The sequence below is a fragment of the Hesperophylax consimilis genome, chromosome 18, assembly GCF_061612785.1.
Source record: "Hesperophylax consimilis isolate HC1 chromosome 18, BYU_Hcon_1.0, whole genome shotgun sequence".
In the NCBI taxonomy this organism is placed as follows: domain Eukaryota; kingdom Metazoa; phylum Arthropoda; class Insecta; order Trichoptera; family Limnephilidae; genus Hesperophylax; species Hesperophylax consimilis.
In genome coordinates this window covers 32,587,470-32,601,408 of record NC_142853.1, presented here as the reverse complement: position 1 = coordinate 32,601,408, position 13,939 = coordinate 32,587,470, and the positions used below count along the sequence as shown (strand labels likewise).

Sequence of the window (13,939 nt, the reverse complement as noted above, 5' to 3'; positions counted from 1 at the left end):
TACTAAAAATAAAATAAAATAAATAAAAATAATAATTAAAAATAAATAAATAAAAATGATAACAACTAACAATTTGTAGGCTTTTAAGACAGTTAAAATACATTTAAATTAAAATAAAAACTATAGCAGACTTAAGATCATGCGACGACCAGTGTTTTTTGATATAGTGTCCTCTGCGTGCAGTTCTATCTTTTATAAGCATAAACTTTTTAATATAAGTGTGTTTGTTGGAAGTGACTTGCCAGGTAAGTATGTTTTGGTATCATTTCTAAATAACAAATGTAGATCCTAGGAAATAAATTGTACAGCGCCCTTGAGGTGATTTTTCACAAAAACGGCGCTCTACAAATTATCCAATTATTATTATTATTATTATTATTATTAAATCGTCAAATTCCTTGTGTACATTTAAAAAGAATGTTAAATTATTTCTGCCATCCGAGGATTTCCAACATATTCTTTCATCTTTGTCCTTTTAAATTGTGGCATAATATTTTGAATAAGTTAATTTTTTCATCCTTTTCTTTTTTTAATGTAAATGTTTTTTTCTCTCTTTCTTTCTTCTCTGTTTAAAAAAAAATAATAGTTTGTTACATTTTTATTGCAATTAAATATCATGGTCACCCTACATGTTTACAGCATTATATTGTAATGAATAGGCTGATAGGTACCATGTAGGTATCCAATTCGCAGAAACGTCAATGTAACAATATTGTTATCTTAATATTTGAATTATTTTTTTTTAATATTTGTACTATTTTAAATCTCTTATAATCTTTGTACTATTTTTTTAATATTTTGTAAAATTATTAACCTCAACACAGGCTTGTCCTAGTGAGGTTAAAAATTATAACTTAAAAAAAAGATACAATGTAAAGAAACGATAAATAAATAAATAAATAAATAAATAAAATATAAAATATTGACCACTGCCTTAAATTTTTTGCGCTCTGTTTATCTGCAATAAAATATCTTCATCTCCAGTAGTTAAATCTATTGATCTCATTAATAGTTTTTTAACTTCTTTCTTCTGATAGCTCGAGACAGCAATAAAAATGGTAGGGCCGACGTTGTCATCATTTTGCAATTTTGCATGCAAATTAAAACATCATATTTTTGGTACAAAAATCAGTTTTTTTTTTAATCCTTTAGTCCCACAAATTCTAGAAAATTCACCGAACCCCGAAAATCTGTGGGATCAGTTATTTCTGAAATCCAGCAGAAATGCAAACCCTAGCGACGATACTTCTTTCGTTCTTTTAGCTGTAAAGAAATTTCTCTTGTATAACAAAAAAACTGGCAACGGGCTACTTTTGATATTTTTCCATACAAAAAGTTGAAATTGGAATCTACAGAATACTCGTCAATTAAAAAAAGGACACGGTGTGTTACTGATAGAAGATAAGAATATATTTACTAACCTCCTTCACCAGTTCTTGCCACCAGATGTTGATTGGGCGGGTAGCCATCCTTTTCGGCGGTCTTGACCGTGCGCACATACACCGTCATGTTGTATTCAGTGTATGGCTTCAGGTTGGTGAACATGTAGACCTGCTCCTCGATCCAGGAGCTGGCGTTTCTCCAGACGTTGGCCTTTGGGCCGGTCGTCTCCGCCATCGACGGCAAATACTGGAGGCGGACCACGCTGGACGGGGTCACCCGCCAGTACAGGGTTATGGTGGTGGAGTTGATGGCCGAGCTGTCCACGTTTAGAGAGTTCACCTAAACAATAGCAGATTACTACATACCTATAATATTATCTAGCCAATGCTACAGTTCTTCTCACTGTTAGTAGGTAAATACTTTGCGAAACTTGCATCTCTCTGTTCACTCTGGCTAGCTTCACAGTATTTTCAAAATATATTAAAACATCCCTAATCCCTCGGGTTAATTTGTTCGGTTATGTGAACAAACAGTTCATATGGTCTCGTAGAAATCATTGTGCCTCCCTTACAGTGAGTAATATGATCTAAACATAACCGTGTTTAGAAAGAGAAAACACTACAATTTGCATTAAAATCCAGAAGTTAACCACAGAAGAAATAAAGGGTACACCTCTATGAAACCAAAGGTTCCGACCGTAATTTGAGAAAAATTTGTGAATTTTTTACTAGTTATTTTTGAAAAGACAAAAAAGTGAGGTGGCAGTAATTTTTATACTACAATTATTGTGTAATAGACGTGAACACGTTGTTTATTTATTGTTTTTGTATTTAATTCGTAGAACTCCATTTAATTTAAAAAAAATTTAATTAAAATCAAATTTAATAATATTTCAAACTGTTGACAGTTTGAGAATAGCCTTGAAAGCCGAAACAGCTGTAACAATAACAAAAACAAAAACAAAAAAAACTTGCAGAACTTAATAATTATGTTATTAAATTCGATTAAAAAAGTGTACATGTTGGTTTATGGGATGGCCAGTGTACATAGCGACTTGACCGTTGCATACGTTGACCGCCAACGTTGGCCAGTCAACCTGATTATTGTCGGTTTTCATGCACACGTCAAAGGATCTTGGCGCCAACGTCCTAACAGCATTCAAACGTTGACCCTGTCTCCAGTTCGCAATCAGCATTCAGCGGAGGCAGTTGTGTTGATTATTGCGTGAGTGATTATTTATTAATTACGATGATTAATAATAATTGACAGACTATCGATATTTCATAATACAATTTTTTTTTGGGAGTACTCTTGTGCAGTTTTCATATTTAGGTAAAGTATCCCCCAGACACCCTGTATATCTCAGTTTTTATATGTCGTAAATTATACTCGTAGTATCCTAAATTATTTCAGATTTCCAAAGGAGGGAAAAATTAAAGAAAAATGGATTGATGCATTTGCTCGTCTCACTTTGGCCAATATCATTTTAAACTGTAATAAAAAATCCGAGACTTTTTGCATGGGTGTTTTAGGTGCGTTTTCTATTTATTTTTAAGATTTAGAGTTAGATAAGAATTAAAATTATTTGTTATTTACAGCTCTGTGATCCCACAATCTTTACTTCACTCACTAGTGAACATACACTATTTTATCAATCTAGAGCACCTGATATAGGTATTTAATGCATTCAAATATGGGACGTTATAAAGTACTTTCTGGTACCCAAATCAAATTATCAAAACTGAACTAGGCATTTCTAAACCCCAGATATTTAAAGAAGAGAGTGCCAGCGAGAGTTTGTTTTTTTTAAACAAATCTACATTTTTATTTCCGAGACCGAGAAAAATTACTGTCTACATTTGATTTTCAAAAAACTCTGTGTAAAGCCCCGTCAAAACCATTCAGCATCGTAACATTGCTTGAAATAGCTAAACGCAACCAGAGTCCAGATCACACTTATTCCTTTTTATCTGTTCTGAGAATAAGAACTTTTATCAAATGAAAGGTAAACAAATGATTTGATTGAAATATCGATTTTTTTACCGATTTGTGTCTTGCAATCATTATCCTTTGTAAGTATGTATTGCTAATAGTGCAAGCTGTCGGGACATGTAGGCACGGGAATATGTTCTGTAATAGTGCCAAAAAAATTCAGACGTTTCATGCTTGGTCTGGAAGGGTGAACACTTTAGTGTAAACGAAGGCGTGTAGAAGTATTGGTAACGAAATCTCATGACAGCATATCTCCTTGTGTTCTAATATTAAAAAAATTGGCATTATTGGTGTTGTTGTAGCTGAAAAAACTGGAATTTCCTGGAAATCTTCATTAAAAAAAATAGAATTTTTGAAAAAAAAAAATTGTTTTGGACTAAATAAAAACATCAATAATGTCGAATTTTTCAAACTTAGCACTCTAGTCACACTCACAAGTCATGAGCCGCCATTGGTTGGGACTCTTGTGCGGTATTCGCATTAAAAAAAAGAAGATTAATAAAATGAAAAATTACAATGATGAAGGTACATTTATTTTATTTTTATGTTGACGAATAAATTTTGTGCAATGATTTAAAATGAGCCATTTTCTATTTGCCACCTAAACGACATGACCGGTTTTAACCGGCCAACATTGGTGTTCACACTTTGGCCCCAAGGTTGGTCCAATGCATTGGGCCAACGTGTAAAGGCGCTATATCAAATTGTGCTTTTGAATTTCAAAAAATTTCATAGATCAGTTATTTTAGTTCAGTGTTTAGAAGAAAAAACCCAATGTGAACCATTTTTGAAACTTTTTATGTTTGCATTATAAATGTAAATATTTGCAAAATGATGCTTATTTCTAATAGTAATATTATATGTTCATTTTTAAGAGTAAAATTATGTTTATTTTTAACTAACAGAAATGCATTGGCAAGTACCTGACACATGTTGGCTTCAGTATCAAGCTGCGTGCAGTTGGCCTCGTCTGTGCCGTCGTAACAGTCCTGGATGTGGTTGCAGCGGAGGGACATAGAGATGCACTTGCCGTGGTCGCACGCAAACTCCGTGTTGGCGCAGATCCCATTGTTGTTGATGTTGGTCTTCTCAGACGTCTTGTTTTTCTACAAATCAGTATGCATTATCATTATGTGTATACTGAAACTTTCCTCTTATTTTGACCGTCAAGTGTGCAAAATATCATCAAGAATTATTAAAATTCTGCCAGGGGTGGGAAAAGCTGATGGGGGTGGTTTTTTGAAATGTCGCATAACCTTCATCTTGTTTAGAGAAAGTAAGTGTGCAAAATTTCATCAATTTCAGAATAAAGTATAGATTTGTAGAATAAATAAAGCTAGGCCGCCTGCCACAAACACTCTTCTTTATTTATTTATTTTACGCTTATAGGCTTTTACATACATATATAACAATATTTACGAAATTATACTCGTAAATAGTGCAGGAAATGACTGTTTAAAACACATATTTAAATAAAAATATTGTTGAATTTGATCCATACAGTATGTAGGTACAAAATATAAAAATAAAAAAGCCAAAATAATTTTTTTCTTTCAGCCGACAAAATACTGTAATACCATAGACATATGAATATTAGTAGACCTGCCCTAAGTGAATATTAGTAGACCTGCCTAAAGCGTATTATCCCCACTCCCCATACCGGTTCCATTGGAGCCGGCTGTGCTCGCGTATGGCCTCAAGTGAAATTTGAAAACGTGACGTCATCATTCTTGTGCGAACTATGGTCGAGGCATCATCGGTTCATTTTACGAAATAACACGGCAAAATGTTGACTTGTACTATGAAAACTTGTAAAAATAGATGTGAAAAAGAGAATAAACCCAATTGTCGTATTACATTCCATATATAAGCATTATTTTACTTTATTTTAAGCATATTCACATCGTAAAATATAGATCAGTTTTAGAAACATATACTATCACATCGAGAAACGTCTGGACGCGAAACACAAAGCTGGTTGGTTGCTGGGAAGTAAATTATGAACATTTATAAAAGTGTCTTAACTAAATACTTAAACGAAATATTCGACTCTGAAAATAGAACCGAATTTTTTTGCCGAATTTGGACTTCGCAAATTTGTTCATAACGTGGTGAGTAATTTGCGCTCCCATGTAAAAATGTCTATTCATTCAAAAGCAGATTTTACTTTTAAGAAGTAAATGGTGATATTATAATGCGAGATGCCTATTTACTGTCAGATTGATTTATTGGCGAATCACAGTCAGCCTTACTCCCTTCGTTCTTCAACAGTTGATTTTACCCCTCGCCATTATCTTCTCGTCTATTAATTCCTATGTCTGTGTGTAATACTGTCAATTTAAATAGCTTTATCAAAATATTCCCCTACTCAATGAAAAAACTTCAAAAAGGTATGCTTATAAATTGAAATTGATGTACTTATATATTCATATAGATAATCCATACTACACATGTTCATTCCCTCATCTTCCCAAGAAGACCCTCCCACACAGTATCCACAAAGATGACATACTTTATTAATTTATTTTATAAGTTATTAATTTATTTTTGTATAAGTTTCATTTAGACAAGATAACAAATGAATGTTTTGAAAAGATTCAAATCAATCCTTTCGTAAATCTAGGGAGATCTATAGGACTAACCAGGACCTGACAGCCGAGTTCGTCGCTGCCATCGGCGCAGTCTACCTTCCCGTCGCACACGGCACGCAAGGTGATGCAGGCGCCGTCCTGACGGCAACGGAACTCCTTGCAGTGTCCGGTGGGACCGCCCTCGCAGGTCAGCTCGTCCTCCCCGCCCTCGCAGTCTGCTGCGCCGTCGCACACCCACGCAGCCGGTATGCAATCGCCTAAACCGAAATTAATACAATTTATGAGATTCAGGGGGCAACTATAAAGGGTGTTCATGGGTGGTTCATATTGCCGTACACATATTCTTTGTTGACCGAGTGTAGCAGAGTCGTGTTTTAACTTGACCGTTTTGCATTGCGTCTCTCTGTAAATTTGTTTGTACATTCCGTTTCCATTTCAAGATGGTAGCAGTGTTGGATACAGTTTTTTTACCCTGCCAGAATTCACAAGAGTGTGGATCCTTCAACGAGCAGTCAAATCGGAAAAATAAAAATAGTGGTACCTGCCTGAATTGTCATTGACTTAGTTTCTTTAGACTAAGGAAGGGTTGCTTCGGAGAATTTGAAGAATTCATCAAATTTCAACGTTCATTTCCGGGTTCTGTGAAAGTTCTATTCAAGTTGTGTTATTATATCATTATTGGCTAGTTGCTTGAAAGAACTGAAATAAAAACAGAACTTGAAAAAATCTTTCACAGAGCTTGAAAATGAATGTTGAAATTTGATGAATTGTTCAAATTCTCCGAAACAACCCGTCCTAATTGTATAGTTCTTCATTTGAAATACAAAAATGTTACATTGTTTACAATTAAGCAGATAGGTATTTGAGTACCAGAGTGTGATTTCAGAGGAAATTTTAGTTTTGATATATTAAATAAGAGAAAATTAGAAACATATTTTTAAGGAACTGTTTATAGAACTACTAGTTGATAATTTACGTAAAAATAAATGAATATTTTAAAAAACCACTAACCGTTAGCGCACATATAGTGATTCTTCTTGCAAGTGGTGGGCAGATCTATGCCGTTCCCTGCGTTGGGTCGCTTCTCCTTGTCCTCGGGCGGCGTGACAAAGGTGGTGTTTCCACAGCCCAGCTCATCCGAGTTGTCGCCGCAGTCGTTGACGCCGTCGCACTTCCACCAGTAGGGGATGCAGCGGGAGTTGTTGCACAGGTACATCCAGTTGTGGCACTGGTTGGTGGTGGGGAAGTTGAAGGCGGGCAGCGGGGTGAGGTCCGTGGAGTTGGAGCAGTTTTGCTCGTCGGACATGAGGCCGTCATCACAGTCGTCTTCGCCGTCACACACCTACAGAATGTTACAATTATATAATTAAGACTCGTGTTACTTAATTTCACATATTAGAAATTTTTATGCTCAACCCTTACAGTCTGCTAAAAAATCCACCGCGGATTTTCTTATATCTGACCGACAGCACTTGCCGATTCTATGATATTTTGAAAAATGCAGCTAGAATATTAAAATATATTTTATTCGCTTGGCAAAGAAATAATGTATCTGTATATTTTAGCTTGTCGCTTCGGCACTTGAAAACATGTTTAACCGGTTCAGTGCCAATGGGAGGACCAATCATACGTAATTTTAATGGTAACCAAAGCTCCTGGAAGCATAATGGGTTAAAATTTTCGCAATTTTCCATGTCAACTGTCATAGTAGCGTATTTATTTACAGAAAATCGCTTATTTAACTGAAAAATATAATACAACTCAATAATATTTTCTATAACAGAAAAAAAAAACATTTCTCTGAATGTAAGTAGCTATTCTGGAAAAAATACATAATTTTTTTATAAATATACAAGGTGTCCGGAAACTCGTAGTACAAGCGGGAAACTGGGGAATCTACATCACATTTGGAGTCGATTTTGTGTTATAACTTTTTTTGATTTGAGCTTTCGTTTTCGAGTAAATCGAGTCAGAAGTTGATTTTTTTTTTTGGTCAAATTCTTGTGAATTATTAGTGACGATCAAAGTACCTAACTAATTAAAACTATTTAAAAGAAAAACAAACAAAGAATTGAGGATTTAAAGCATAATTTTGAAATCGCCCATCATTTAATTCTTTGTAATAATAAAATATTCGGTCGCTTCACGGTTAAAAACATTTCGTCAGCTGTTAGGAGGCCGACAGACGTAGCTATCATCAAAATATGACAAAATTATAGCTGTCTCTATTTGCTCGGTTCAAGAAACACGTGAAAGAGAGACGAACTATAGTTTCCATAAAATAACACGAAGCAGATCGCACATCCGTATCAAATTTCACATTCTTCAACAAATTCTGTACCCGAGAAGCATACGGATGCAAGTCCAAAAAGATAAATGTTCAGGAGAGCCAAACTTAATAAGTTGTGGAAGAATGCGAAATTATTTTTTTACTTTTTATTTCATTTTTGAAGTCGTTTTTTGTTTTGTTAAAATTTTTGTTTTTTTTTTATTATTAGTGATCGCATCGATTACCGTTCGCATCGATTACCTTTCGCAAGACATTTTTCGTAACAATCACCACTTTTCGTAACGCATTCACCAGCTTACCCACTAAGTGTCGAGCGTGCGTAAAGAAGTTTTACTTCAAAAAAGAATCATCGAAATCGGTTGGCGTAATATTGAGTTATTCGTCCATTTGTCGCGCACATGCTATTGCAAATTTAAGACATAATATGGTTTTCTCATGGATCTCATTGTCAGATCTGTACCTAATTAAAATAATAAAGATATGATAAACATGATAATTTACGGTAATTTTTAGAGATCGCTGTCAATGGTTAATACGCACTTTTTTATTAAAAAATCTTTTGATTCACCTTAATTACATTAAAAGACAACTATTTGCATTGGGGAAGTGGAAAATATTTCATTCTAAATTTCAATTACGTAAAGTTAAAATTAGCTTTCGTCTTGTGAGATTGTACGCCATTAGCTCATTCGCTGTCACTTTGGTATGTTGGTATTCCTGATACACTTGAATGTATAACGAACAGCTAGAAGATTTTGAAGATACTACGAAGTCTGGAAAATTAGGTAAGTACTAAATTATCAAGTTTTGGAAATAAAATGACGTAAAACAACATGTTTTTAATTTCGGTAATTATTTTTTAATACATTCACTTTTGTATCAAAAACCATGTCACACAAACCTAGCGTAGCCGTTAAACTACTTGAAAACTGGGATGTTTTTCTTGCCTTGACGCGAGCAGGAGGCACTTTCTTTTGTATCATAAATCATGTCACACAAACTTAGCGTAGCCGCTCAACATCGCAGAAATATTTCACTTATAAAAATAAAATTTTAATGTAAAAAAAAAATTCAAGCTAATAAATTTTAATTAACGCACGCAATGCATGCTTGTTAGGTAAATACTAATTAGGCGGAATTTTAGTTTTTTAACATTAAAAAAAACGCCCGCGCGATTAGAGATTTTAATGTAAAAAAAATCAAGCTATTAAATTTCAATCACAATGCACGCAATGCATTCTTATTAGGTAAATACTAATTAGGCGGAATTTTAATTTTTTAGACTCCAATTTTCATTATAATTTTGAAATTTGCCCATTTAAATAAAATTAATATTTAAATTCACCTTTCATTTCTCAATAATTTTAAATGATGGCCAAGAACACCCTTGAAGGGTGAAAGCCAGAAATAATGTTAAAAAAAAAAAAAAAAAAAAAAAAACATTAAAAAAAAACGCCCGCGCGATTAGAGATTTTAATGTAAAAAAAATCAAGCTATTAAATTTCAATCACAATGCACGCAATGCATGCTTGTTAGGTAAATACTAATTAGGCGGAATTTTAGTTTTTTAACATTGAAAAAAAAAACTAATTTCTTCAAATTTTGGACTTATACCCGTATTACTGATGGGCTGAAGACAAGACAATGGCTACGTCCGGTGTTGGACCACCCACGCGACAAGATGTTCGCGAGGAGATTTTATTTGTCGGGGCTTCAGTTTGCTGATAACGCTATTGTGAAGTGGTTGTGTCAACAAGCTATAATTAACCCTTTTTTTGTTTTCAGATTAATTAACAAACATTAAATCAAAGTATGTGTTATTTTGATATGTTAAAAAAAGTGTGAGTTACTCGTTTGTTGAAAATTTTAATTATTATTGTGGTTTAAAATGGAATACAGTAACGCCGAATATTACGATATGCTGATGTGTTTAGGTCGCGCAAACGGAAACTCGACCAGAGCTGCCATCGAATACATGGAGAGATTCCCACATAGGAGACGCCCAGATCGAAGGGTTATTGATGGTTTGGCGCGAAGACTACACCTTACGGGAAATATGCGGCCGAATATGGCTGATACTGGACGTCCAGCATTACGTAATCCACGCATGGAAGAAAACATATTAAGAAGTTTTAATCAACAGCCAGGACGAAGCGTTCGATCCGTTGGGAGAGAATTAAATATTCGACACCAGGTAGTCTGGAATACCCTCAAGAATGATGGACAACATCTGTATCATTACCGTTGCGTCCAGGCGCTATTGCCAATAGATAATATCCATAGGAGAGAATTTTGTGAATGGATTATTGAGATGGAGAGACAAAATGTGGCATTTATCGAACATATTCTGTGGACAGACGAGTCAACCTTCAGTCGAGATGGCATGTTCAACTCTCGAAATGAACACCAGTGGGCACATGTCAATCCTCATGCAAAGCGGCCAAGACATTTCCAACACCGGTGGTCTTTAAACGTGTGGGGTGGGTTGATTGGCGATAGGGTGCTGGGGCCGTGTTTTCTTCCAGCAAGAATGAGTTCAGAACTTTATTTGCGTTTTTTACAGACCGAACTGCAGGAACTTCTTGAAGATATTCCTTTAATAACCATAAGGAATTTGTGGTTCCAGCAAGATGGTGCTCCACCACATTTTGGGCTTCAAGTTCGAAGATATCTAAATGAAGAGTTCGGAGGTCGGTGGATAGGACGTGCTGGACCTGTCGCATGGCCAGCAAGGTCACCGGATCTGACACCAATGGACTTTTTTACGTGGAGTTATATTAAAAGCAAAGTCTATAGATATTGATACTTTAAGATTGCGTATCATTGACGCTTTTGACCAGCTGAAAATTAACCAATATATTATTCGAAGAGTTCAACAATCAATAATTCGACGGGCCCAACTGTGCTTAGAATGTAATGATGATAACTTTGAACAATTTTTGTGAAGTGTTTTGTATTTACCTGTGTAAATAAATGACCTTACATACTTGGTATTATTGCGTTTAGATAATGGTGATCATTTTTGAACAGTTTTTGTGATGTGTTTTTGTAAGTTTTGCTTAGAAGTGTGTGGACTAGCTGTGCGTGTGAAATAAATACCTTTGTTAATAATAAGTGTGTGAAATACCTGTTAATAATCTAATACGCTAATAATCAGGGACACTGGAGGTCTAGATTCGTTCAAAATTAAATGTAGATTCGTTCTTTCAAAGAAATCAGAGTCCTTGCGTGAGCCTTGAAGGAGTAACCATCTGTTATTTATACCATGGCGGGAATGTGGTGGGTAACCTCCAATGTCCTTGATTATTAATTGTGATAAAGTTGAAAAATTGGCGACAATGTTTGTGTTGTGTTTTTGCCTTGGAAAACAACGAGATGACTGGCTGCTATCAAACTAAACAGGTACGCTAATTAACCATAATTGTAATGCTTAGAAGAGGTGAAATTAGAGATGAAAATAAATAAACTATGTACACGAAAAGAGATTAGATTTAGCAACTTATAAATAATTTTAGAATAGTATCTGTCATCTGTCATCGTGACATTTCCGCGTTTCTGAAAAAATTTAACCCTAAAGAAGCCGAATTTTTTTTTAAATATATATTTTTTTAAATTTTAAATTTAAAAATGCTTAAATAGAAAATCTTTATGTTTATTTGGGTTCTCTATGTGATGTAGGTTCACCAGTTTTCTGCTTGTACTACGAGTTTCCGGACACCGTGTATAAACACATTTGTTACATAAAGGATTTGTAATACGGTGTGTGGAACCTTCTACTTAATTTATACATATGGTTTCGGTGTGTGACACCTCCAGTATTTACTCATTAATCATTGTGCATTGGTTAGATTGCCAACTCTGGTTTTTTTGGGACACATCAGTTGCAACACCTGTGATCAGATCGCAAAACCCGCGAAGTTCAAAATTAAAGAGCTCTAAATTCCTTGTTTAACATCCCAGAGCAGTGGGCATTCCTTTTGACTAGCGACTGATGGATCCGCTCGATCATTCATTGAAAACTGGAGTCATCATCCTGGGACGATGAATAATCAAAAAGCATCTTCCGATCCTGCGCTTGACAACATTGACAGGGTGATTCTAGAACTGACAACTCAAAGAGAAACAGTACGAAAGCATCAATCAAGAAAGTCAATATTCTCTATGGGTTGCATAATTGATAATGTAAGTAAATTGACTCACCCATGAGGTGTAGAGACATTTCCCGTTGCCGGGGCATTTGAACATCCAGTCCATGCACTTGGAGTCCTTGCAGAGGGACTTGAGCTCGTCGGCCGCGTCGGGGCAGTCGTGCTCTCCGTCACACGTCCAGGACTTGGGGATGCACACGCCGTTAGTGGGGCAGCGGAATTCCAGGGCTTTGCATGTCGGTGGGTGCGATTCCTGGTGGAAAAATTCCCGTATTGAGAAGTTAATGCAAGGCTTTTGGGAACGAGTTATGTGAATAAGGGTCCCAACCATCTGGAGCTGATGTTGTGAGGCTGAAGGTAGCGGGGAGGGGAAGGAGATGGAGAAGAGGAAGGTAGGAGAGTATACTCACACTTATTTGAGTAGAAGTATTTGTATTGTGATTGTCATCAATTATCTGGCACCACGAATATAGAAATAGAATTAAAAGTTGGCAACTTAAATACGAAATATGAAAACTTATAAATACAAAAATAAATTTAAGTTATAGTGATTTGTTTTTGGGGTATTATGCCGTGTTGTGCTACTTCCTTCTTTAGCCAACGTTTCGGACAGCATTGCAGTGTCCATTATCAGGGCAGATGTGTAATCCATAAACAAAATGAAATAATAAGAAGACTACATACGCTAGTCCCAGCGAGAGGTTGTTTGTGACGTTATCATTTTAGTATCTTCTTCTTTTATGTTTACATACAAGACGCGTGAGAAGAAAGAGGACGATCGTCGATAACGTCTGTACGAGTTCTCGATGGGTCTAGTATGCAACTTCTTTTTTTTACATTAACTACACACAGGAGGTCCTGAGGAAAATAATTTCCCTCAAATAATATCACATGCTGTGTGGAGGGTCTTTTTCAGGAGAGGAAGTAGTGAACATGTTGTAGAAGGGAGGAAACACAGAGCTGTGACTACGTACTACCTTGCAGTTGAGTTCATCGGAGCCATCTCTGCAGTCGTCTTCTCCGTCACACCGCCACTTGCTGGGGATGCACTTGTCATTGGCGCACTTGAACTCTTCCGCTGTGCAGTTGTAGTAGACGCAGCCTATCTCGTCCGTGCCGTCCACGCAGTCTTTGTCATGGTCGCATCTGAATAAAAAAACGAATCATAGAGTTGATTTGATTTAGTGACACTTCAAGAGCGCCCCTGTCTGTACAGTGTAAAGGCAGGGGAGCTATGTCACCACCAGAGTTGTATGGCGGATAGTAGGGGCTGTAGGAAGGCATTTATTAATGTGGGTCTTGAAGATGCCTGGATTATATGGGGAAAAACAGATGCCGGTAGCCATATTCCACGCACAAGCTGTATTACAAAAAAACGAGTCGAAGAAGGGGCCCGTTCTTATGAAGCCAACATCAACTATGAACGGTTGTTCCGCTTGTGTACATCAAGTATCATGCACACGCAATGAGATCAAAGCTTTTTTAATGATAAACTAGGACAAGGTTTTTATGCATAGCAAAAAGGATAACAAATT

At 35.8% G+C, this 13,939-nt stretch overlaps 1 protein-coding gene across 1 annotated transcript in view; it reads right to left on the bottom strand.

Annotated features, from left to right (window-relative positions):
* LOC149415680 (uncharacterized) overlaps positions 1–13,939 on the bottom strand; it is a 70,415-nt gene that overhangs the window by 10,312 nt on the left and 46,164 nt on the right. Inside the window, exons 10-15 of the mRNA XM_089642413.1 lie at positions 13,379–13,550; positions 12,457–12,657; positions 6,978–7,308; positions 6,018–6,223; positions 4,299–4,481; positions 1,422–1,722 (exon numbers count right to left, since the gene is read on the bottom strand). Of these exons, the coding sequence (XP_089498539.1) occupies positions 1,422–1,722; positions 4,299–4,481; positions 6,018–6,223; positions 6,978–7,308; positions 12,457–12,657; positions 13,379–13,550 (1,394 nt within the window). The remainder of the gene's footprint in view (positions 1–1,421; positions 1,723–4,298; positions 4,482–6,017; positions 6,224–6,977; positions 7,309–12,456; positions 12,658–13,378; positions 13,551–13,939) is intronic.